The sequence below is a fragment of the Hemitrygon akajei genome, chromosome 7 (genome assembly GCF_048418815.1).
Source record: "Hemitrygon akajei chromosome 7, sHemAka1.3, whole genome shotgun sequence".
Taxonomy (NCBI): Eukaryota; Metazoa; Chordata; class Chondrichthyes; order Myliobatiformes; family Dasyatidae; genus Hemitrygon; species Hemitrygon akajei.
The window spans coordinates 169,458,475-169,483,129 of record NC_133130.1 but is presented as its reverse complement, the minus strand read 5'-3'; the positions used below and the strand labels follow the sequence as shown (position 1 = coordinate 169,483,129).

At 42.1% G+C, this 24,655-nt stretch overlaps 1 protein-coding gene across 7 annotated transcripts in view; it reads left to right on the top strand.

Annotated features, from left to right (window-relative positions):
• The first annotated feature begins 13,381 nt into the window (after positions 1-13,381).
• The window catches only part of dennd1a (DENN/MADD domain containing 1A), a 618,210-nt gene continuing 606,936 nt past the window's right edge, over positions 13,382-24,655 (top strand). For all 7 annotated transcript variants that reach the window (XM_073052569.1, XM_073052565.1, XM_073052563.1 and 4 more), the window contains exons 1-2: positions 13,382-13,525; positions 24,294-24,358. In XM_073052569.1, coding sequence (XP_072908670.1) covers positions 13,509-13,525; positions 24,294-24,358 — 82 coding nt within the window. In that variant the 5' untranslated portion in view covers positions 13,382-13,508. The remainder of the gene's footprint in view (positions 13,526-24,293; positions 24,359-24,655) is intronic.

Sequence of the window (24,655 nt, the reverse complement as noted above, 5' to 3'; positions counted from 1 at the left end):
TGACTTGGAAGTGTTGCGCATCTTATTTTTAAGGTAACTTTTTAAAATTCTTTTTACTTCTCTTCTAATAGTTGTATGTCTGTGGACTCGTAATGCTACTGTGAGACCGTAATTTCCTTTAGGATCAATGAAACAACTATCTATGTTTCTCCATAGCTTTCTGCTGTCCTTCAACATTCTGTGATCTTGACCTTTCTCTAGTTCCAACCTCTTACACACGCATGATCTTAATCGCTGCACTATTAGCAGTTTTCAAGACTCCCCATACCAGGGTTCAGGGTTCAAAGTTTATTATCAACGTACTCGTACATCACCATATACTACCCTGAGATACATTTCCTTGTAGACATTCAAGAAAATGTCTTGAATTATGATGAATTTAATTTCTCTTTTTTGACACTGATCAACAGAAAAACTCTGGTGCCAGAGTGAGAACAGATCTCTACAAAGTGATCTAAATCAATTACAAATATAAAACACAAAATAATTGATTGCATAAATATTCACCCTCCCCCTTTAATATGACACACTAAATCATCACTGGTGCAGCCAACTGGTTTTAGAAATCACATAATTAGTTAAATGGAGATCACTGTGTACAGTCAAGGTGTTTCAATTGATTGTAGAAATACACCTGTACCTGGATGATCCAACCACTGGCGGGTCAGTATCCTGGCAAAAACTACGCCATGAAGACAAAAGAACACTCCAAGTAACTCTGCAAAAAGGTTACTGAAAAGCACAAGTCAGGAGATGGATACAAGAAAATTTCCAAGTCACTGAATATCCCTTGGAGTATAGTTAAGTCAATCATCAAGAAATGGAAATAATTTGGCACAGCTGTAAATCTGCCTAGAGCAGGCCATCCTTAAAAACTGAATAAACGTTCAGGAAGGGAACTACTGAGGGAGACCACCACGAGACCCATGATTGTATTAATGGCTGAGAAGGGAGAGACTGCGCATACAACAATCGTACAATCGTTGCCCGGGTGCTTCACCAGTCACAGCTTTATGTGAGAGTGGCAAAGAGAAAGCCACTGTTGAAAAAAAGTCACATGAAATCTCGGTTAGAGTTTGCTAGAAGGCATGTAGGAGACACTGAAGTCAGCTGGAAGTAGATTCTATGGTCTGATGAAACCAAAATTGAGCTTTTTGGCCATCAGACTAAACGCTATGTTTGTCGTAAGTCAGACACCACACATCATCAGAAACACACCATCCCTACTGTGCATCATGTTGTGGGGACGCTTCTCTGCAGCAGGTCCTGGAAGATGGAAAGGTAGAGGGTAAAATGAATGCAGCAAAATACAGGGAAATCCTGGAAGAAAACCTACTGCAGTCTGTAAGAGCACTGCGACTTGGGAGAAGATTTGTTTTCCAGCAACACAACGACTCCAAGCGTAAAACCAAAGCTACGCAGGAATGACTTAAAAACAAAAATAGTTAATATCCTGGAGTGGCCAAGTCAGAGTCCAGACATCAATCAGATTGAAAATTTGTGGCTGGGCTTGGAAAGAGCTGTTTACTCACAACCCCCATGCAATCAGACAGAGCTAGGGCCATTTTGTAAAGAAGAATCGCACTGTTCAGATGAGCAAAGCTGATGAAGACCTATCCACACAGACTCAAGGCTGTAATTGCTGCCAAAGATGCATCTACTAAATACTGACCTGAAGGAGGTGAATTCTTAAGCAATCAATTATTTTGAATTTTATATTTCCAATTAATTTAAATCACTTTATAGAGATCTGTTTTCACTTTGACACAAAAGAGTCTTTTTCTGTTAATCAGTGTCAAAAAAGCCAAATTAAATCCACTGTAATTCAATGTTGTAAAACAATAAAACATGAAAACTTCCAAGTGAATATTTTTATAGGCACTGTACAAAAATGAGTAAGTGAAAAACAGCAGAAATAAGCTGAATTAAAAGAGGAAATTGAAAGACTGCAGAGCATAAACAGTTATACATTGTCCCGATAGTAATATCTACAACTGGTAATATCCCAAAGTCACTACACAACAGCATTAAACAATTAGGCCTACACAGCAATATCTATGTAAATCACCAGAAAGCCACGATACAAAATATCACTAGAATAGTCTGAAAGTTCCTAGCAACAGAGAAATGAGGGTGCTTGGTCATGCCTGTACTTCAGGCTTTACCAGCCTGAGCTATGAAAAAATAATAATGATAAAAAATAAATAACACTGAGAACATGAATTGTGGAGTCCTTGAAAGTGAGTCCATAGGTTGTGGCATCAATTCAGTGTTGAGATGAGTGAAGTTATCCATGCTGGTTCAGGAGCCTGATGGTTGACGGTTATCTCTTTTGCCTCTCTAAACTGCCTCTCCTCTTCCCTCTTATTCTTGCTCCATCCCTCTTCCTTTCCAGTCCTGATGAAGAGTCTCGACCAAAATGGCAACTGTTTATTCCTCTCCATAGATGCTGTCTGACCTGCTCAGTTCCTTCTGCATCTTGCGTTTGTCACCTTTTCCAAGATTCGTTTGGTCATCTGGTCAAATGATGGTGGCTCGTAGTCAAATTTTGTTTGATACTGATCACTTAAAAGCCCTCAGGAAATCTTAGTGCAATAAAGGTACAATTATGAATAGTAGTTGCTGTTGCTTATTGAATCTAATCATAATAAACGATTCATGCTTTTGTCATTTGCTAAGTTTTACTAAATGTCTTACATACCTTATCTTTCTACAATTACAATCCTTATCAACATTATATTCATCAAGACCACAAGATATTGGAATATAATTATGGCATTTGGCCCATCAAGATAGTTCCACCATTCCATCATGGCAGGTATATTATCCCTCTTAGCTCCATTCTCCTGCCTTCTCCTTGCAACCTTTGACACCCTTACTAATCAAGAACCTGTCAAACTCTGCTTTAAATATATCCAATGACATGGGCTTCACAGCCATCTGTGGCAATCATTTCTACAGACTCACTACCCTCTGGCACTTTAAATTCTTCCTCTTCTCTGTTCTAAATGGACGTCGCTCTATTCTGAGTCTGTGCTCTCTGGTCCTAGACTCCACACTATAGGAAACATTCTCTCCACGTCCACTCTAACTCAACCTTTCAATATTCTGCATTTTCAACGAGATCCCCTTCATTAATATACAGGAGCAGAATTAGGCCTTTTGGCCCATCGAGTCCGCTCTGCCATTTCATCATGGCTGATCCAATTTTCCTCTCAGCCCCAATCTCCTGCATTCTCCCCATATCCCTTCATTCCCTGACCAATCAAGAATGTATCAACCTCTCCTTAAATATACATAAAGACTTGAGATCCCCATCTGCCTGTGGTGAAGAATTCCACCGATTCACCACTCTCAGTCTCAATTCCTCCTCATCTCCATTCTAAAGGACACATCTCTATTCTGAGGCTGTGTCCTCTGGTCTTAGACTCTCCCACCACAGGAAACATCCTCTCCACATCCACTCAATTAAGGCCTTTCACCATTTGATAGGTTTCAATGAGGTCACCCCTCATTCTTCAGAATTCTAGTGAATACAGACCCAGAGCCATCAGATGCTCTTCATATGACAAGCCATTTGATTCTGGAATCATTTTTGTGAATCTCCTTTGAACTCTGTCCAGTTTTTGCACATCCTTTCTTAAAATAAGGGGCCCAAAACTGCTCACAATATGCCAAGTGAGGCCTTACAATGCTTTATAAAGTCTCAACATTATATCCTTGCTTTTATATTCTAGTCCTCTTGAAATTAATGTTACCATCACTTTTGCCTTGCTCACCACACACTCAACCTGCAAATTAACCTTCAAGGAATCCTGCACAAGGACTCCCAAGTCCCTTTATACTTCCGTTTTTTGTATTTTCTCTCCATTTAGCAATAGTCAACCCTTCCACTTCTTCTATCAAAATACATGACCATATACTTCCCGACACTGTATTCCACCTGCCATTTTTTTTACCCGTTCTCCTAATCTAGATAGTCTTCTGTAGACCATCTACTTTCTCAAAACTACCTGCCCCTCCACCTATCTTCATATTTTCTGCAACTTTTGCAACAAAGCCATCTTCCATCATCCAAGTCATTGACATATAACGCAAAAGGAATCGGTCCCAACACAGACCCCTGTGGAACATCAGCAGTCACCAGCAGCCAAGCAGAAAGTGCTTCATTCTTCTGAAGTCCAGTGAGTACAGACTCAGAGCCATCAAGCACTCCTCATAGTTAACCCTTTCATTCCCGGAATCATTGTTTACTGAGCAAATGCTTATCCAAAGTTCTGAAGATATCAATCAACATGCATAGAATATTATTTCTTCTTCATGAGCTCAAGAATATTGGATTCAAAGGGATTTTCTGCTTTTCATATATACCAAATTCTAGAGTCACCTGTTGAATTAATATCTCAAAATAAGCATGTTATAATTAGGTGACACTGATGAACAGTCCTCGAAGTGCTAACCACCTTGTTATGGTCGAAATGCAATGTTGACTAACTGTGCTGTCTGTTGTTTTTCACAGATTTTTATGACTGCATTATTACATCCAGGAATTTGTATATCATGTGAAATGTGCCTTAGGCTGGACAGAAACACTGCACTTTGAAAATTTTGATGTATTTGGTTCTTGCCATGTGTGGTATTGGCAGTTTGCCTAGTCAGAGGAATTTATTCTTGTTTTTTAAACTGTGGGAATATTCATAACAGTGCTTGGCCAATATGGTTTGATGAGTCATTATACGGAACAGATCAGCCACTTTGGCCCAACTCATCCATGCGACCAAGATGCTGCCTGTAAGCATTGAGAAAGGGTGGTACGAGCGTGTTTGTTACAAATGATTTAGACAGAGTGCTGTTGCAGGAAAATAGCATCCATCATCAAGGACCCCCACCACCCAGGACATGCTCTCTTCTCACTGCTACCATCAGGAAGGAGGTGCAGGAGCCTCAGGACCCACAGCACCAGGTTCAGGAACAGGCTCTTTAACCAGAAGGGATAACTTCACTCGGCCCATCACTGAACTCTTCCCACAACCTATGGACTCACTTTCAAGGGCTCTTTGTCTCATGTTGTCAATATGTATGTATGTATTTATTTATTTATTCTTCTGTATTTGCACAGTTTGTTGTCTGTTGTACATTGGTTGTTTGTCCGTCCTGTTGGGCGAGGTCTTCCATTGATTCTATTGTTCCTTGTATTTACTGTGAATGTCCACAAGAAAATGAATTTCAGGGTAGTATATGGTGATATATATGTATTTTGATAATAAATTTATTTTGTGCTTTAAAATGATCTTTGCGGAGGGGCATAAATACAATGTGATGGGACAGGAAACAGAATCTAGAACAGCAAGGGAACAGAACCTTCGAAAGCTGAAAGCTTTAAATAAATTTATTATCAAAGTGCATAGAGATCACTATGTACTACCTTGAGATTCATTTTCTTGCAGGCATTCACAGTAGAACAAAGAAAAGCAATAGAATCAATTAAAAACTACACACAAAGACTGACAAACAACCAATGTGCAAAAGAAGACAGTGTGCAGATACAGAAAACAGTAATAATAATAAAGCTGCCACAATATCTATGCCAAACATAACGCTAAATTGAACTAATTTTCTTTTGCCTGTACATGATCTCTGCATAAACATAGAGTCATAGAAAGGTACAGCACAGAACCACTTAAACTGCCTACTTGTTGGCCACATAAACACCATTATTGTATCTGCTTCCAGCAGCCCTTCCCCAAGCCCATTCCAGGCATCCACCGCTCTGTGTAAAAAAAGTCTAACATCCCCCTGCACTTTCCCCCATCTTCTCTGAGATTCCAGTATTCCAATCTCTATCAAAATCTCCATTTCCATCAGGCATCCTCTTTAAACTCTCGCCCTCTCACATTAAACATGTATTTGACATCTTTACCTCGGGAAAAGGATTATGACTGTCTACTTGAAGGAAACATGGGAGGCTGTGGGGTGACCTTGTTTATCCATTTGCTATGTACCATGCTGTATGATGTCGGTGGTCATGATCGTTGTGCATGATAGCTCTTGGTCATTTTTTCTACAGAAGTGCTTTGCCATTGCCTTCTCTGGGCGTTGTACTTACAAGATGGGTGACCCCCCAGCCATTATCAATACTCTGCAGGGATTGTCTTCCTGGCATCAGTGGTCACGTAACCAGGACATGTGATATGCACCAGCTGCTCATACGACCATCCATCACCTGCTCCCATGGCTTCATGTGACCCTGATCAGTGGGAGGGGGGTGGGGAGCTAAGCAGGTGCTACACCTTGCCCAACACTAGTGGAGGGAAGGAGCACCTTACACCTCCTTTGGTAGAAACTTATCTTCACCCAGACGCCCACTCTGAGGAGGTACAGTAGCCTAAAGATTCACATTCAGTGTTTTAGGAACAGCTTCTACCCTTCTGCCATTAGATTTCTGAATGGACAATGAACTATGGATGCTACCACATGATTCCTCTTTCACTCTATTTATCTATCTACCTACATATTTTTTTCTATACATCTATTGTAAGTTATAGTAATCTTTCATGTCTTGCACTCTACTGCTGCTGCAAAAGCACAAATTTCAGAACATACGTCGGTGACAATAAACCTGATTCTGACTGTGATATGTCATGGGAGCAAGATAGAGAATCAACACGACAGGAAACTAGAAGGTCAGGGCCACTCTGGCAGAGTGAACAGTGCTGTTCTGCTAAACAGTCACACCACCTGTACGAGGAGACCACGAAGTGGGTACCGAAGGCTGTGTCGTGATAAAACTTGAACTGGTTTTCTCTGTCAGTGATTCTGTCATTTTCTGTTCCTTTTTATTTCAGATTTCCAGCATCTGCAGTCTGTTTTTGTCCTCTCTTCAATAAAAAGAACAGGCTTGATCGGTGGAATGTGACACAGCACTCCCCGGGTATTTGCACTGAACCATGTAATTAAATAACTTGCCTGGAGTAACAGACAGCTTGAATTTGCCACAATTTTAAATGACACAGGTAGGAGCAAAAAGTTGCAAAGTGAAAGAGACAGACCTAATGAGTGGGCAAAACTATAAAAGACAGTGAGGAACTCTGGTGTTTGTCAGCCCAGGGCTTAAACGTTTGGTTGGTAATGATGTGGTAGGAGGGGATTATGAGTGATAGTTTGCTGTGGAGATTTGCTTGGATTGATTATCTGCTTTTAATATTTCCAAGATTCTCTTCAGACCTCTTTAGGTTTGCTTAAACCCCTGTAGTCATTTTTTGAAAACTCTACCACATTTTATTAGAATTAAAGAATTTTTACTCCTTATGTATGTGAAGGATGTAAGAAATAAAGTCAACTCAATTCACTCCATGTGAATGACTGATACTCTCCATGAAGTGTCAGTCAATGGAACTAGGATTGGTTTATTAGTGTCACATGCAGCCTCAATGGGAAGTGCGATGCTATAACAGCTCGGGCGTTCCAGAGTTTGGAGTTAAATTCTGGTGCCATTCTGTAAGGAGTCTCCATTCATCCTTCCTGTGGAAATGATGGATTTTCTCTGGGTCCTCCCATTTCCTCCCAGAGTCCAAAGAGATATTGGGTAGGTTAATTGGTCATTGTAAATGGTCCTGTGATTTAGTTAGGATTAATTGGGTTTGTTGGGGTGGCGTTGCTCTAAGTGCTAGAAGGGCCTACCCTGCGCTGTATCACCAAGTAAATAAAAATGTTGGGAGATACAGTGTAAAGCTTCTGTTTGCATGCCTTCCCGACGTATAATTCCAATCTTAAAAACAAGGTAATGGCAAGCAAAACAAAATGCAGCAAGATTCAATAAGGTTGAAAGAGTGCAGGCAGTTAGCGTGACGCTATTACAGCTCTGGGCATTGAGGTTTGGAGTTGAATTCCTGTGCCGGCTTTAAGGAGTTTGTACGTTCTCCCCATGACTGTGTGGGTTTCCTCTGGGTGATCCAGTTTCCTCCCACATTCCAAAGACCTACCAGTTAGTAGGTAATTGGCCATTGTCCTGTGATTAGGCTAGGGTTAAATGGTTGAGTTGCTGGGTGGCATTACTCGTTGGACCGGAAAGGTCTGCCTGTCCTCTACTGTATCTCTAAAATTCACTAGGATGTTGCCTAGACTTGAGGACATGAGTTATAGGGAAAAGCTGAATAGGTTAGGACTTTATTCCCTTGTGCGTAGAAAAATGAGGTGAAATTTGACATAAGTATATAAAATTATGAGGGGTATAGATAGGGTAAATGCAAGCTGGGTGTTTCCACTATGGTTGGGTGAGACCAGAACTAGAGGTCATGGGTTAAGGGTGAAAGGTGAAATGTTTAAGGGGGGAACTTCTGCACTTGGAGGGTGGTGAGAGTATGGAACGAGCTGCCATCAGAAGTTATGGACATGGGTTTGATTTCAACATTTAAGAGGAATTTTGGTAGGTACATGGTTGGAAAGGGTATGGAGGGCTATGGTCCAGGTGCAGGTTGATGGAACAAGGGGAGATTAATAGTTCAGCATGGACTAGACAGGCCAAAGAACCCATTTCTGTGCTGTTGTGCACTATGCCTCCAAAATGGTGTTTAAGAATGCAGAATTAGAATGTTATCGTTCTATTGGATACTTTTCTTTCTGTCACCCTGTGACCTTCCAACCTTCTCCAAATATTTGTTATTTTTTTAATCTTTAATTATAAAAGTTTATTTGCATAGTCTGATTGCGATTGCTGCATATTTCCAATATCTTCTGTTCTGGTTTTCAATCTTCAGCATTAATAAGTTTATTTCTTTTCAGATTACTGGAATTGTAATGTCTGTGAAAACAATTTGCATTTACTGTTTGTGAATATGACTGTAATCCTCAAAGAGACTAAGTACATTACTGCTGTGTATTTAGTTTCTATCAGAAGCAAAGAGCCAAACCAAATGAGAATTCAAATGCATGTAGAAGAGTGTGAAGTAAGAAAGACCGGCCTTTATCTAATCCCTCAATGACTTTCTGTGATCAGCGGAGAGCTCTTGTAATGTCAATAATATAGCCGTTAATTTGCGCAACATAAAATCCCCAAAATGCATCATTGTCATTATGCCATGCTGTATGATGTAGGCGATAATGGCCTCATAACCAGGACTTGTGATCTGCACCAGCTGCTCATACAACCATCCACCGCCTGCTCCAATGGCTTCACGTGACCCTGTTCGGGGGGCTAAGCAGGTGCTACACCTTGCCCAATGGTGACCTGCAGGCTAGCGGAGGGAAGAGTGCCTTACACCTCCTTTGGTAGAGTTGCATCTCCACCCCACCACCCAAAAATGAGGTACAATAAAAACAGAAAGTGCTGGAAAGAGTCAGCTGGTCAGGCAGTGTCTCTGGGAAGAGAAACAAGGGTATTTTTTATATTGAAGATGGATGGTTCATCTGAACTAGCAAAGGGAAAACATAAGACTTAAAGACAGAGGAGCAGAATTAGGCCATTCGGCCCATCCAGTCTGCTCCACCATTCCATCATGGCTGATTTAGGTTCAGAAGGTACATTTAACATCAGAGAAATGTAAACAATATACATCCTGAAATTCTTTTTCTTCACAAACATCCATGAAAACAGAAGAGTGCCCCAAAGAATGAATGACAGTCAAACGTTAGAACCCCCAAACCCCTCCCATGCACTGGAAGCAGCAAGGCAAGGACAAACCCCTCCCCCCACCAGCAGAAAAAGCAGTCGCGCCCCCCCCACCAGCAGAAAAAGCAGTGGCGCCCCCCCCCACTGAGCACTCAAGTGTTCAGTAAAACATCAATAAAGACACAGACTTGCAGTACCCCAAAGACTACTCGTTCACCCAGTAATTCGACATACCACAAGCTGTCTCTCTCCCTAATAAGGGAGCAAGAGATGTCCCTGTTTTACAGAGAATGCTCTCTCAGTCAGAATGCTCTCCATGATACATTTATAGAAATTTTTGAGCGTTGACAAACCAAACCTCCTAAAACGCTGAATGAAATATAGCCACTGTCTTGCCTTCTTTATAGCTGCATCAATAAGTTGTGTCTGGATTAGGTCCCTCAGAGATATTGATACCCAGGAACTTGAAATTGCTTCTGCGTGTTCCCTCGTCCTACCCTTTCTGAAGACCACAATCAGATCTCCGGTCTTGCTGACATTCAGTGCAAGGTTGTTGCTCTGACACCACTCAACTAACTGCTGTATCTCGCTCCTGTACACCCTTTCGTCACCATCTGAAATTCTGCCAACCATGTCTGTATCTTCAGCAAATTTACAGATGCAATTTGATATAGCCACACAGTCATCTGTGCAGTGAGAATCGAGCAGTGGGCTAAGCACACACCCTTGTGTTGCACCAGTTTTGATCGTCAGCTAGGCGGAGGCGTTATTTCCAATTCCCACAGATTGTGGTCTTTTGGTTAGGAAGTGGAGGATCCTGTGGTGGAGGGAGGTCCAGAGGTCTAGGTTCTGTTGCTTTCTGATGAGGACTGTAGGAATGATGGTGTTAAATGCTAAGCTATAGTTGATAAACAGCATCCTGACATAGGTATTTGCATTGCAAAATGTATCACTCTCTACTGTTCCTTTGGATTCATCAGCTGCGTGGCGAGGGGGAGCCTACTGCATGGGCCACAGCTTGCTCCTGATATCATACCACCCTGACCTGTATACCAGCTTGCGTATTGGGCAGACAGCTATAGTGCAACATTCGTGGTTGACCTCGCTAAATGGAGGGCCTCATATAGACATGGCCAGTAGATAGAACACATCACAGTACAGCACAGTTCAAAGTTCAATGTTCAACGGGAAAATATCAAAGCACATATACATATGTCAACATATACTACCGTGAGATTTACTATCTTGCAGACATTCATAGTCAAACGAAGAATCAATGAAAAACGACACAGAAGGGCTGACAAGCAACCTATGTGCATAAGAAGACAAACTGTGCAAACACAAAAAATAAACAAATAATAAAAAATAAATAATAATGAGAACATGAGTTGCCAAGTGCTTGAAAGCGAGTCTATAGGTTGTGTTCAATGATCGGTTCAGTGTTGTAGTGAATGTAAATGTCATGCTGGTTTGGGAGCCTGATGGTGGAGGGGGTAATAACTGTCCCTAATCCTTGTGGTGTTGGATCTAAGGCTCCTGTAACTCCTTCCTGATGGTAGCAGTGAGAAGAGAGCAAGGCCTGGATGGTGGGCTCCTTGAAGATGGGCCGTCAGCCCACTATGCCTATGCTGGTCATGATGCTAATCTAACTGATCCCAGGGGCCATATTCCTCAATTCCTAACCTATCTGTCAGTTTCTTGAATGCCTTTAATCTCTACCACCAACCCTGCCAGGATGTTCCATGCACTCACTATACCCTGTGTAAAAAAAAAACTTACCTCTAATATCCCTCTTTTCTTTTCTCCAATCACCTTAAAGTTATATAACCGTATAACAATTACAGCACGGAAACAGGCCATCTCGGCCCTTCTAGTCCGTGCCGAACGCTTACTCTCACCTAGTCCCACCTACCTGCACTCAGCCCATAACCCTCCATTCCTTTCCTGTCCATATACCTAGCCAATCTTTTTAAAATGACAAAATCGAACCTGCCTCTACCACTTCTACTGTCATTTTAATACAAGAATTTTGTCATTTTGTCATTTTGTCATTTTGAATTTTGTCATTTCCGTGCTGTAATTGTTGAATGGTTATATGTCGTGTCGTTTGACATAGGCGATCATGGTCCATACCACTCTCTGAGTAAAGAAGTTCCCCCTCGTGTTACCCCTAAACTTTTGCCCCTTAACTCTCAACTCATGTCCTCTTGTTTGAATCTCCCCTACTCTCAATGGAAAAAGCCTATCCACGTCAACTCTATCTATCCCCCTCATAATTTTAAATACCTCTATCAAGTCCCCCCCTCAACCTTCTACGCTCCAAAGAATAAAGACCTAACTTGTTCAACCTTTCCCTGTAACTTAGGTGCTGAAACCCAGGTAACATTCTAGTAAATCTCCTCTGTACTCTCTCTAATTTGTTGACATCTTTCTTATACTTCGGCGACCAGAACTGTACACAATTACACATATAACGAATGAACGAACCCTATCTATGCTTCTCATAATTTATAAACTTATATCACGAGGCAATAGAATGACAGAAGAGTGAGAAATATTGATTGATGACGTGATCAAGTATGATGCACACAGTTTCACATTCAGACTCAGATTAATTTATCACGCGAAATGCGTCATTTGCGTTAATAACCAACACACACAAGGATGTGCTGGAGGCATGCCCCCATGTTTGGCAGAACAACAGAGTCAACAAGATGACCGACCAAACGCCAAATGCAAAACGAGCTCATTGCCCACAGACAGCCCCTCCAACCTCAGGCAAATTGACCACTTGTTTCCATTACTATGACGCCTTCACTTCCAAAGCAAATGCAGGCCGGGTGCCCCAGCCTTCTCATGCAGTAAGATGTTGGCAAGTCTTTCTCCTTTTTCCATGCGATAACTCACATCGCACGATTTCCTCTGACATCCACAGCTCCAGGAGTGCACCTCAGCAGTCCGCCTGGGTCCCACCGGACTTGTCTTACATACCATCCATACGGAGTCACTCACCTCTTTCCCGAGTGAACGATCGCATACTCGGTAATCATCATCCCGGCATCGAGCGTGTCAAACATCCATACTACCCTTTACAACAGTGCATTGAGGTAGTTCAGGGTAAAAACGGTAACAGAATGCAGAACAAAGTGCTCCAGTTACAGGCTCACTGCAGGTAAACAGCAGGGTGGAAGGTCTCACTTGGCTTCCTGCACTCATTGAGGTAGACTGTGAGGCCAGGAGTCCATGCTGTTGTACGATGCCAACCACTCGAGTTAATAACAGCGGGGTAGACGTTGTCCTTGCGCCGGGCGGCAGTGCTTACAGGATTTTGTATATTCTCTTCGATGGAAGATGGGGAAAAGGGAGGGCGTCTGGAATGGAAGGGGGTCTTTGATTATGGGCAGAGCATTCCAAAGTTTTATTGCCCTTTGGGTGTAGAAATTTCTTCTTCTCACCTGAGTGCGTGATCCCATGTTTTAGAACCATCCTCCCTGCATCGAATATGTCAAAGCCCATCTGTGATATCCTGTAAGGGACTGTGGTAACGCGAAATCTCTAATTCTTTCAGCAGGGTCATTTTCGCCTATGTGGTCAGCGACATTTCTGTGAAAAAAAGTTGACAAAGTCTGGTTGATGGACAGGTAGACTGGGCAGCCGAAGGAGTGAAGGACGCCGGGAGTTATAGTTTTAGTGTGACGCCAGATCGGTAGGAGGGGCAGCAACGGCAGGCATTGGACTACAGGACCCAGCAGACACCACGGCGAGCCGTCTGCCGGTACCTTCGATGCCCAGCGACTATGTCGTCCCCTGGCTTCGCGTAAAGGCTGCGGAGGGAAGGGCTTAGCGGTATTGCTTCTCCCCTGGCAGAAGCGACGACAGCGCGGCACAGTAGCCACCAGCAATGGGGTCCAGGATCAGGTGAGTTTAATTTCGCTGCTTCTCCGTTTTCCCGGCGGTTCCCGGGCTTGGTGCTGCGGGGAGAGCGCCAGGCCCTGGTATCCCCGAGCTCGCCTACACACTGGCCCCAGCGCACGGTGCCTCTTAGGCCGGCCGAGCTGCAGCACTATGCCGAACCTGACGGGCCCCGCGTGGTGCTGAATCGGGACGCGGGGAGGGGGTGGGGAATTCCTCTGTCTGCAGGTAGAAAATAAATGGACGGGGCGTGGTGGGCGAGGCAGATTTGGAGGTGGATCTGTCAGCAGGCGGGCTGTCATTTCATTCACTAAACACCAATTTACGGAGTGAAAGCTGCCGTGGGTTATACTTTCTCCTCTGGGTAAACGGGCGAGGCTCCGCTGCAGTGGAAGTACCCAGGTTGTCTCTTTTGAGCTGGAGTGAGGGAGCGCCGCGCTGTGATGGTGCATTGGACGGAGCGCCGCGCGGTGGAAGGTGTCAGTGCCGAGGGAGCGCCGCCCGGCGAGAGGGTAGCGCTGAGACTCCTGTACCTTCTTCTGATGGTAGTAGTGAGATAGGAGCATATTCCAGATGGCGAGGATCCTTGCTGATAGATTCTGCCTTCTTAAAATGTCCTTGATTGTACCCGTGATGGATCTGGCTGAGTCTTACAACCCTGTGCAGCCTCTTGCAATCCTGTGTATGAAAGAAAGACTTTAGCAAACTGTGACGCAACTAGTCAGAATGCCCTCCAAATGTTGTGAGAGGGAGAATGGTGAGTAGCTCACCAACAGCTGTTTAATGCTGAAAACAGTTCTATTGTCTCTATTAAAATGATCCCCGTGAGTATGCTCACACAAGTGGTTTGCTCTTGTAAAATCATTCAGGGCACAGACATAGTTGTAAAGCACAATAAAAGGTCTTCAGCCCGTACATGGCCCTGGTGATCGACATGTGTATTCAGTTGGGTTGAAATATCGTCCATTGTATTTTTCTATCTCCCTTGTTTATGAAGTTCTTAAAATTGGTCTACCTTAAAATTGTTTCAGAGTACTGATCATCTAGATTTTCACTTAGCAAAGGAGGTGGTTATCGACTTCAGGAGAACTTAAACCAGTCACACCCTTCTTTATGTCTGCTCAGCAGTTTCAGACTCCTTGGAATGCACATCTTGCACAACCTTTCATGATCCCAGAACTCATCCAACACAATCAGGCAAAATCACCAGTGGAGGCTGAAGAGAGCTGACCTATGCATATCTATGCTCATAGTTTTCTAGAGATGTGCAGTAGGGAGCATCCTAACATGCTGCATCACCGCAGGTCACTACGGTGGACAGGTAGGCTCACTAACACCAGCCTATCTGCCTGTGAAGGACATGTATACAGAAGGGTGCCAGAAAAGGGCCAGTAATATCATGAAGGATCCCACCCACCCTGCTCATGGACTGTTTGTCCCACTCCCATCAGGGAGGAGACTACATAGCATCCAGGCCAGGACCACTAGACTCAAAAACAATTACTTTTCCCAAGCAGTAAGGCTGATCAACACCTCCACCCACTAATACACCCCCACACATCCCCAACCACCACTATTTTATCATTTCCTGTCGAGTAACTCCCGTCCCTAGCATCTCTTTATGGTCATACAATCAACCTATGTATATAAGACCATAGGACATTGCTATCTTAAGTATTTATATTAATTGTGTTCTTTATTTTAGTGCATTTTTTGTGCTGCATTAGATTTGGAGTTAATTTTTTTTCCATTCTCCTTTACACTTGTGTACTAGAAATGAAATTAAGCCGTCTTGGATCAACATGAGCTTCCCTTTAGGATTCACAAGCATACAGGCTTAAAGCATTTTAAGTTTGTATGGTGACAAACAGTCAACGTTTTGGGCCAAAACCCTTCATTAGGAGCCAACCACAGCCTGAAACATCAACTGTTTATTCCTTTTCATAGATGCTGCCTGACCTTTTGAGTTCTTTTAGCACTTCGTGCATGTGTGTGTGTTTTAAATGGAAAGAGAAACACCACATTTCGCATAACTGCTTTTCGATGTTAAAACAGCTAAGACTACTAACATAAAAATGGTGGAGGAACTCAGCAGGTCAGGCAGCAATTATGGAGGGAAATGAACAATTGAAACTGTGGAGAGTTGTGGACACAGCTCAGTTTATACGTCCTGTTGCCTCAATAAGCGTCCAACATAATCACAGTCTCCACCCTCCCTGGGCATTCATTCTTCTCCCCCTCCCGTTGGACAGAAGGTACAAAAGCATACTTATTGTCAGGCTGAAGCCCAGCTTCTATCAAACTGTTATAAGACTATTGAAGGATAAGAGAGATTCTTGATCTCACAATTCACCTCATAGCTTATTGCCTGTCTCCATAACTGTTTCATTTTATTCTGTACAATTACATTCTGTATTTGTACTACCTCATTATACTGATATGATGATTGATCTATATGGACGCCTTTCACTGTACCTCCGTTTGTGTGACAAGAAAAGATCAATTTGCTATCTGGTTGAGGGTGTTAGGGATCACAGAAGAGGAAAGACTAAGTATTGGTGTTTTATTGCATCCTTGGCCTTAGTGCTGTTGATTATTTGTGTGACACAGTGCTCCTAGAGAGAGCATCAGTTTTGTATTTTGGAGCTTGCATTAATTATTACCATAGTATTATGATCAATTTATCTGTGGCTCATTGTCATGTTTGAATTATATTTATAATTAATGGTTCAAAGGAGGAGCTACAGGGTGCAACTTTAAAACAATAATTTAGGCTAACAACTAATTATCTGTAATTTAAACGACAATTAAATGTTCATCTTTATGCAAAGTGCTGTATTTAATTTTTCCGATACAGCAAAGCAGAGGTGAAGCTTCATTAAATCCCAGCAAATCATTTGTTATGTCCTTATCGAGAAATATTTTATTGTGCAGGGACTCATTTGTTAATCAAATGATTGTTGTTATTGATATAATAATCTGGAAGTAAAAATTCTGGAGAAGTGCCTTGAGACACTAAATTTGAAAGTTGGTGCATGCTTGGTCAGGGATTTCTAGTCAAGGTGGTGCCAGTGAACAACGATTCCTCAGGCGACATCTTTCAGATAGCAAATCCCTCCAATATTTTCACTTTTTCTATGCCTTCTGCTTGTTCTTTTTTTCTTGTTTGTGTTATGGAGACTGTTGGACCCTGTGATGTTCAGTTTGGAACTTGATGGAAGGATCCAGCGCTATGCTGTATGTGGAGATCAAAGATGGGGGGGGGGGGGGGGGCGGCTGAGAAGGGCCGAGAACACAAACCAATCTGTGGAAAAGATTAGAGATGCAGAGCTGGATCATGAACGACTCCATCTCAAAGCATAAAGGAAGATTGAAGCATTGAGGTGAATGCAAAGGGGGTCAGTGATAGCTCCCAACAGAGGCATTTGGACCTGGGCCATTGGTCAGCAGCGAGGTGAATGTGGAGGGGGTCAGCAGTGGCCCCCAACGGAGACAATCAGTAGCCGAATCGGTGCTTTAAGGCCCAGACTGGCAGTGTTCGGACCTGGGTCGGAGCTCACTGTTTACAGCAGGACTGAGCTTGTGTGGCTGCTCTCCTCATATACTGACGAAAAAGATGTTTCTGGTATTTTGAGATTTATGTGATCATTGGACTGTACTTTATATTGGCTTCCTTCAGTTTTTCTACGTTTTCTTTCTTGTGGGGGAGTTGGGGGTTTTGATGTTACTGTCAGTGTTCTTTTCTACGGGTGAGGGGGTTGGGGATTATTATTGCTACACTTTTTTCTCTGCGAGTGGTGAGTGTTACTCTTGCTGTTTTGTTTCTGTGGGGGAGGAGGATTTGATGCTATTGTTGCTCTCTTTTTCCAGTGAGGGGATTGTGGCATCTTTGGGTTTTGTTTCTTTTCCTTTTCAGCCAGAGGGAGGAGTTGATGTCTTTTCTTTCATCTGCTCCACGGTCTGTCTGTGTTTTATGGCTATCTGGCGAAGACAGATATCAGAGTAGTATTACACATGTAAAATATTAGAGTGGTATTACACGTGCAAGATATCGGTGTAGTATTACACTTGCATACTTTGACAACAAAATGAACCTTTGGAGACTTGTAGGATAGTTAAACAAAACTCTATTTGGCCTGTTAACAACTTCAACACTCATCTATGGAGCATGTGGACAGTAAAGTTATCTATACTCAGTCGCCACTTCGTTAGGTACCTCCTGTACTTAATAAAGTGGCCACTGAGTGTATATCCATGGTCTTCTGCTGCTGTAACCCATCCACTCAAAGGTTCGATGTGTTTTGTGTTCCGAGATGCTCTCCTGCACACCAGACCTGTGTTTATTTGAGTTACTGTTGCCTTCCTGTCAGCTGGAACCAGCCTGGCCATTCTCCTTTAAACTCACCATTAAACAAGGTGTTTTCGTCCACGTAATTGCTGCTTACTGGATGATTTTTGTCAATTTGTACCATTTTTGGGTGCCGTGCGGCAGTTAGTGCAATGCCAATACAACTCGGGGTGTTCCTGAGTTTGGAGTTCAATTCTGGCACCATAGTGAAGGGAGTCTCCGCACGTCCTCCCTGTGGAATGCATGGCTCTGCCACGGGTGCTCCAGTTTCCTACCACAGTCCAAAAATGTACTGGGTAGTTTAATTGGTCATTGTAAACTGTCCTGTTAAGGTGAATTTGTGTTTTCGGGGCTACTGGGGTAGCATGGCTCGAAGGACAGGAAGGGCCTACTCTGCACTGTATCGCTAAATAAAAATAAGATAACCTGTCGAGATTATGCATGAAAATCCCAGAAGATCAGCGGCTTCTGAAATGCTCGAACTACCTCAATCACTCCATGGTCAAAGTCACTCAGATCACATTTCTTCCCAAGATGTTTGGTCTGAACAACAACGGAACCTCTTGACCATGAATGCATGTTTTTATGCATTGAGTTGCTGCACACGATGGCCAGTCAGATATTTGTTTTAATGAGCAGGTGTACCTATTAAAGTGGCTACAGTGTGTATTGGAGGTTACTGTTTACCGACTACAGCTCTACTTTCAATACTATAATTCTAAGCAAACTTGTCACTAAACTGAGACCTGACAACACCCTCCCTCTGCAACTGTATCCTTGACTTCCTGACCAGCAAACCACAGTCCATAAAGATAGGCAACAACGTGATTATTCTGAACACTAGTGCGTTGTCAGCCTCCTCCTTCACTCCCTGTGCACTCATGACCAGATTCTGCTCTAACTCCATCTCAAAGTTGTTACCACTGAGCTGGGCTTTGTCTCAATGAATGAGTTGGAATAAAGGAAGGAGATAGAGAACTTAGTAACATTAGGCCTGATGAAGGGTCTTGGCCTGAAACATCGACTGTTTACTCTTTTCCATAGATGCTGCCTGACCTGCTGAGTTCCTCCAGCATTTTGTGTGTGTTGCTTAGTAACATAGTTATCAGATGAATTCACAGTTTGTCTTCTTATGATCTTGCATCTTATTGTCTACCTGCACTGCACTTTCTCTGCAGCTGTCACACTTTATTCTGCAATCTGTTATTATTTTACCTTGTACTACCTCAATGCACTGTGTAATGAATTATCTATATGAACAGTACGCAAGACAAGCTTTTTACTGGATTTCAGTATACGTGGCAATAATATTCCAATTCCTTCCCATCCTTCACCTGCTGTATGACAAGGGCTGTAGTTTTGTATTTGTAAAATATTTTTTGGTATAATTTAATGTTTAAGATAAGACAATCCATCATTGTCTCAAGGATCAAGTTTATTCACTATGTACATTTACATGTATTGGGAATTTGCTGTGGTGTGTTGTCATGACATGCAACAAAAACAGCACTTAATTATGCAGAATATTAGCCTAATGGTTAGCACGATGCTGTTACAGCTTCAGAGTTCAATTCCAGTACTGTCTGTAAGGAGGTTGTACCTTCTCCCCTCTGAGCAAGCGAGTTTCCTCTGGGTTCTCCAGTTTTCTTCCACAAGACATACTGGTTAGTTGGTTAATTGGTCATTATAAATCATCCGGTGATGGGCTACCTAAATAGGTGGATTGCTGTTCAGCATAGCTTGTTGGGCCGGTAGAGCCTGTTCCATGCTGTATCTCTAAATAATATAATTATATAAAAATAAGTTAGAAGTGGAATACAATGTACGTAAATAAATAAATATGAGCATGTATTTATAATGTGAACAGCATTATAAAAAGTGGTTTAAAGTGTTTATAGTGCAGTGATAGGGGTAATAGAGGGGTTGGGGTAGGCTAACTAGAATGGTTGATCAGATTAACTGCCTGCGGGAGGGAACTTTTAAGATGGTGTGAGGTTTTTGTTTTAATAGCCCAATAACACATTCCAGGAGGTTGCCTGTGCGTGTCCAGTTTCTAGTGTTGCATATTTATAAAAGATTGGGTGTGATTGAAATTCTGATATTGCTTACTTTGTAGAAAGTTACCTCTATAATTTGGATCTCTTTCTGTCAAACTTTCTGACAGATGATGCCAAGCATTTCAGAGCAAAGAAAGATTATCATTTATTGTAGATCTTAATAGATGCAAGTAACAGTCACTGAAGTTGTTTTGAAGTATAAATTTAGATCTTGTATATTTTGTCACAAGCAGCTCTGGCAGTTGCACAACTGATTTTTTTCCTGGTATTTTATTTAGAACTGAACATTTGTTATTCAAATTCTGGGTATTTACAAGTTAGCACGCTCTTTCCTGGAATGGACGATCCTGCAAAATGTAGTGTATACAACCCAGTCCACCATGGGTAAAGCCCTGCCCAACGTTCACATTTACACGGAGTGCTGTTGCCGGAAAACAGCATCCATCATTAAGGACCCCTATCACCCAAGCTGTGCTCTGTTCTCATTGCTGCCATCAGGAAGAAAGTACAGGAACCTCAGGACCCTCAACACCATGTTCAGGAACAGTTATTAATCTTTAACCATCAGGCTCTTAGACCAGAGGGAATAACTTCACTCAACCTCACTCTCTAAACACTGAACTGTTCCCACAGCCTATAGACATACTTTCAAGGATTCTTCATCTCACATTCTTGATATTTATTGCTTATTTATTTATTATCTTTTTTCTTTTGTATTTGCAGTCTGTTGTTTGTCTGTCCTGTGTTTGGTCTGGTCTTTCATTGATTTTATTTTGTTTCTTGGATTTACTGTTTATGACCACAAGAAAACTAATCTCAAAGTTGTATATCGTGACATAGAAACAGAGAGAGAAAACCTACAGCACAATACAGGCCCTTCGGCCCACAATGCTGTGCCGAACATATACTTACTTTTGAAATTACCTAGGGTTACCCAAAGCCCTCTATTTTACTAAGATCCACGTACCAATCCAGGGGTCTCTTAAAAGACCCTATCATATCCACCTCCACCACTGTTGCGGCATATTTTGTGGGTGGTGGGTGGAGATACATGGCTATCGAAGAAGGTGTAAGGCGCTCCTTCCCTCTTGCCTGCAGGTCACCCTTGGGCAGGGTGTAGCACCTGTTTAGCACCTCGATCAGTGTCATGGGAGCAGGAGGTGGATGGTCAGATCACAAGTGCTGGTTGTGCAACTACTGACACCAGGCAGACAATCTGAAGAGTGTAGATAATGGCTGGGTCAGCCATTTTGTAAAGACACTGTCCAGAAAAAGACAGTGGCAAATCACTTCTGTAGAAAAATTTGCTAAGAACGATTATAGTCCTAGATAAGACCATGATCGCCTGCATTAATATGACACTGTATGTAATGATGATGACATGTACTTTGAGAATATATTTACTTTGAACTTTGAAATCTTGCTGTTGCTGATTTGAGCAGCATTGTTGCAAACATTGAGACATGAGACTGCAGATGCTAGAATCTGGAGCAACAAATAATCTGCTGGAAGAACTCAAAGTCCAAAATTCAAAGTACATAAATGTCATCATTTACAACACTGAGGTTCATTTTCTTACGGCAATTCACAGTAAGTACAAAGAAGTGCAATAGGATCAATGAAAAACCACACACAACCACAAACAACCAATGAACGAAAGACAACAAACTCTGCAAATACAGGGATGCTGGAAAGTTTGTGAACCCTGTAGAATTTTCTGTTTTTGCATAAATGTGACCTAAAATGTGATCAGGTCTTCATGCAGGTCCTAAAACGAGATACGGAGAACCCAATTAAATAAATAACACAAAAAACATTATCAGAATCAGGTTTATTGTCACTGGCATGTGATGTGAAAATTTTAACTTAGCAGCAGCAGTTCAATGCAATACATAATCTAGCAGAGAAAAAAAACCAGTTTGATGCACCATCAATAACTCTCGGAGACGGGAGGCAAAAGATAGGCTTTTATTAGCTGCAAACGTGACCACGACATCTTGGAGACTGAGGGAGGAGCAGTGCCTCCAATCGCCTTTATACAGGGGTCTGTGGGAGGAGCCACAGGAGCAGTCAGCAGAGGGGCGTGTCCAGACAGGTATACACACAGTTAAATTAATTATGTATAGTGAATAGATTAAAAAATGTGCAAAAACAGAAATACTCTGTATTTTAAAAAAAAGTGAGGTAGTGTCCAAAGATTCAATGTCCAGTTAGGAATCGAATGGCGGAGGGGAAGAAACTGTTCCTGAATTGCTGAGTGTGTGCCTTCAGGGTTCTGTTCTTCCTATCTGATGGTAACAGTGAGAAAAGGGCATGCCCTGGGTGCTGGAGGTCCTTAATAATGGATGCTGCCTTCCTGAGACACCGCTCCCTAAAGATGTCCTGGGTACTTTGTAGGCTAGTACCCAAGATGGAGCTGACTAGATTTACAACCTTCTGCAGCTTCTTTTGGTCCTGTGCAGTAGCCCCTCCATACCAGACAGTGATGCAGCCCGTCAGAATGCTCTCCACGGTACAACTATATAAGTTTTTGAATGTATTTGTTGACATGCCAAATCTCTTCAAACCCCTAATAAAGTATAGCCGTTGTCTTGCCTTCTTTTTAACTACATCGATATGTTGGGACCAGGTTAGATCCTCGGAGATCTTGACACCCAGGAACTTGAAGCTGCTCGCTCTCTCTATTTCTGATCCCTCTATGAGGAATCTTATGTGTTCCTTCATGTTATCCTTCCTGAATTCCACAATCAGCTTTTTCATCTTACTGACAGTGAGTGCCAGGTTGTTGCTGCGGCACCACTCCACTAGTTAGCATTTCTCACTCATGTACGCCCTCTCGTCACCACCTGAGATTCTACCAACAATGGTTGCATCATCAGCAAATTTATAGATGGTATTTGAGCTATGCCTAGCCACACAGTCACGTGTATTTAGAGAGTAGAGCAGTGGGCTAAGCACACACCCCTGAGGTGCGCCATTGTTGATCATCAGCGAGGAGGATATGTTATCATGAAATCAATTATTTGATTTCTTAGCATTGGTAACATTCCCTGTACTGAAACTGGCTTTTGGATTTGGTCTGTGGAAGGGAGACAATAAGGCAGTGTCTCACAGTGACTCATGTCAATGTGTGTAATGAAATTGAGACAGGATTGTTGTGCTTGACCATGTTGTTAATTGTTCTGTTTTGCATGCAGTATAACAGCTGAATAAATCATTATTTATGAACCACTGCAATTTGCTTTCAGTTTCAGTTTCACTGTATGTTTAGATGTAATGTGACACAGAAATCTGAATCAGTTACCGGATTGAAATTGTGATTAACGGCACTTAAATGTATTTTGCTGTATCTTATGACTTTGTATTCTTTTTAATACTTTTATATTAAAGAATTCACATTAAAATTAATGTAAAGAAATTTATGATAGAGCATTAATGCAATTCTGAATGACTCTTTACTAGATATGGTATTCACTTTGGTAAGGGTTTGAAATTTATGAAAATAGTTTCCCATAGCCATTGTGTTTTACTGCATTTAGAATATTATTACACAATGTTGTGTTGGCCTTTTAACTTACTATAACATCAATCCAAACCTCTCCTCTTACATAGCTCTCAATTGTTCTGACATCTAAGGGTTTCTTAAATGTCCTTAATGTATCTGCATCTGCCACCACCTCTGGTGGGAGGCTCCACATACTCACCGCTATATGTGTAAAAAAAAACCCACTTGCCTCTGACATCTCCTGATTCTTTTGATGTTACTCTACTTTAAAAGTATGGTGGTATTTGCTTAGTACTGCAGACCTGTAGGGTCAGGATCCCATGGGATGCCACGGTAATGTAGCAATTAGCGTGATGCTATTACAGCTGGAGGCATTAAAGTTTGGAGTTCAATCTCGACATCCTCTGTAGGGAGTCTCTGTATGTCCTCCCTGTGGAATGCAGGGTTTTCTCCAGGTTCTCTGGTTTCCTCCCACAGTCCAAAGACATACCGGGTTAGATAATTGATTATTGTAAATTGTTGTGGGATTACGTTAGGGTGAAATCGGGTTTGTTGAGGGTTGTTGGGCAGTGCTCCTCAAAGATAACATAAAAATAATTCTCAATAGACTCTTGGCAAAAACCTCAAAGTTTGAAAATATTTCCAAGTGTGGGCTGATTTGCAAGTAATTGTATTAAAGGTATAATGTAGTTATCTTAATTGAGAAATGGCATCTTGATCAGTGTGTTATGAGGGACCAGGCTGTGATGGTGTGCTGAAGCCTGTTTCATTTTAAGGACAGTTGCAGCTAGTTGTGGGGTGTTACAAAACTACTATTTTTCTGCTTGACCAAAACTGAAAACATTTCTTTCTCTACTGTTGCAGGAAATATCCAGCGACGACTTTTGAAGTGTATGCGGAAGTTACACGGCCCGAGACTGGTGGTTCAGGTAGTGTTAACTTTAATAATTTTACAATTGCGTTTTATTAGAGAGCAGTATTGAGAATGAAGTTGCTCAGGATTTGAAGTTGTGCAGCAGTTCACGTGAACTTGCAACGTTTTATGTCCAAATTTTGTCAGATATCAACTGCATAATTGAACGGCTCGATATTAAAAATAACCCTGAGGCTAATACTTATTCTCCCTCCAGCTATCTAGCAGGTTTCCAGCTTGTGTTCACAATGCTGAAGCCGTTTCAGTTGGGATAATCGTTATCCCCTGAGTAGTGTGCATACTTATCATCTTC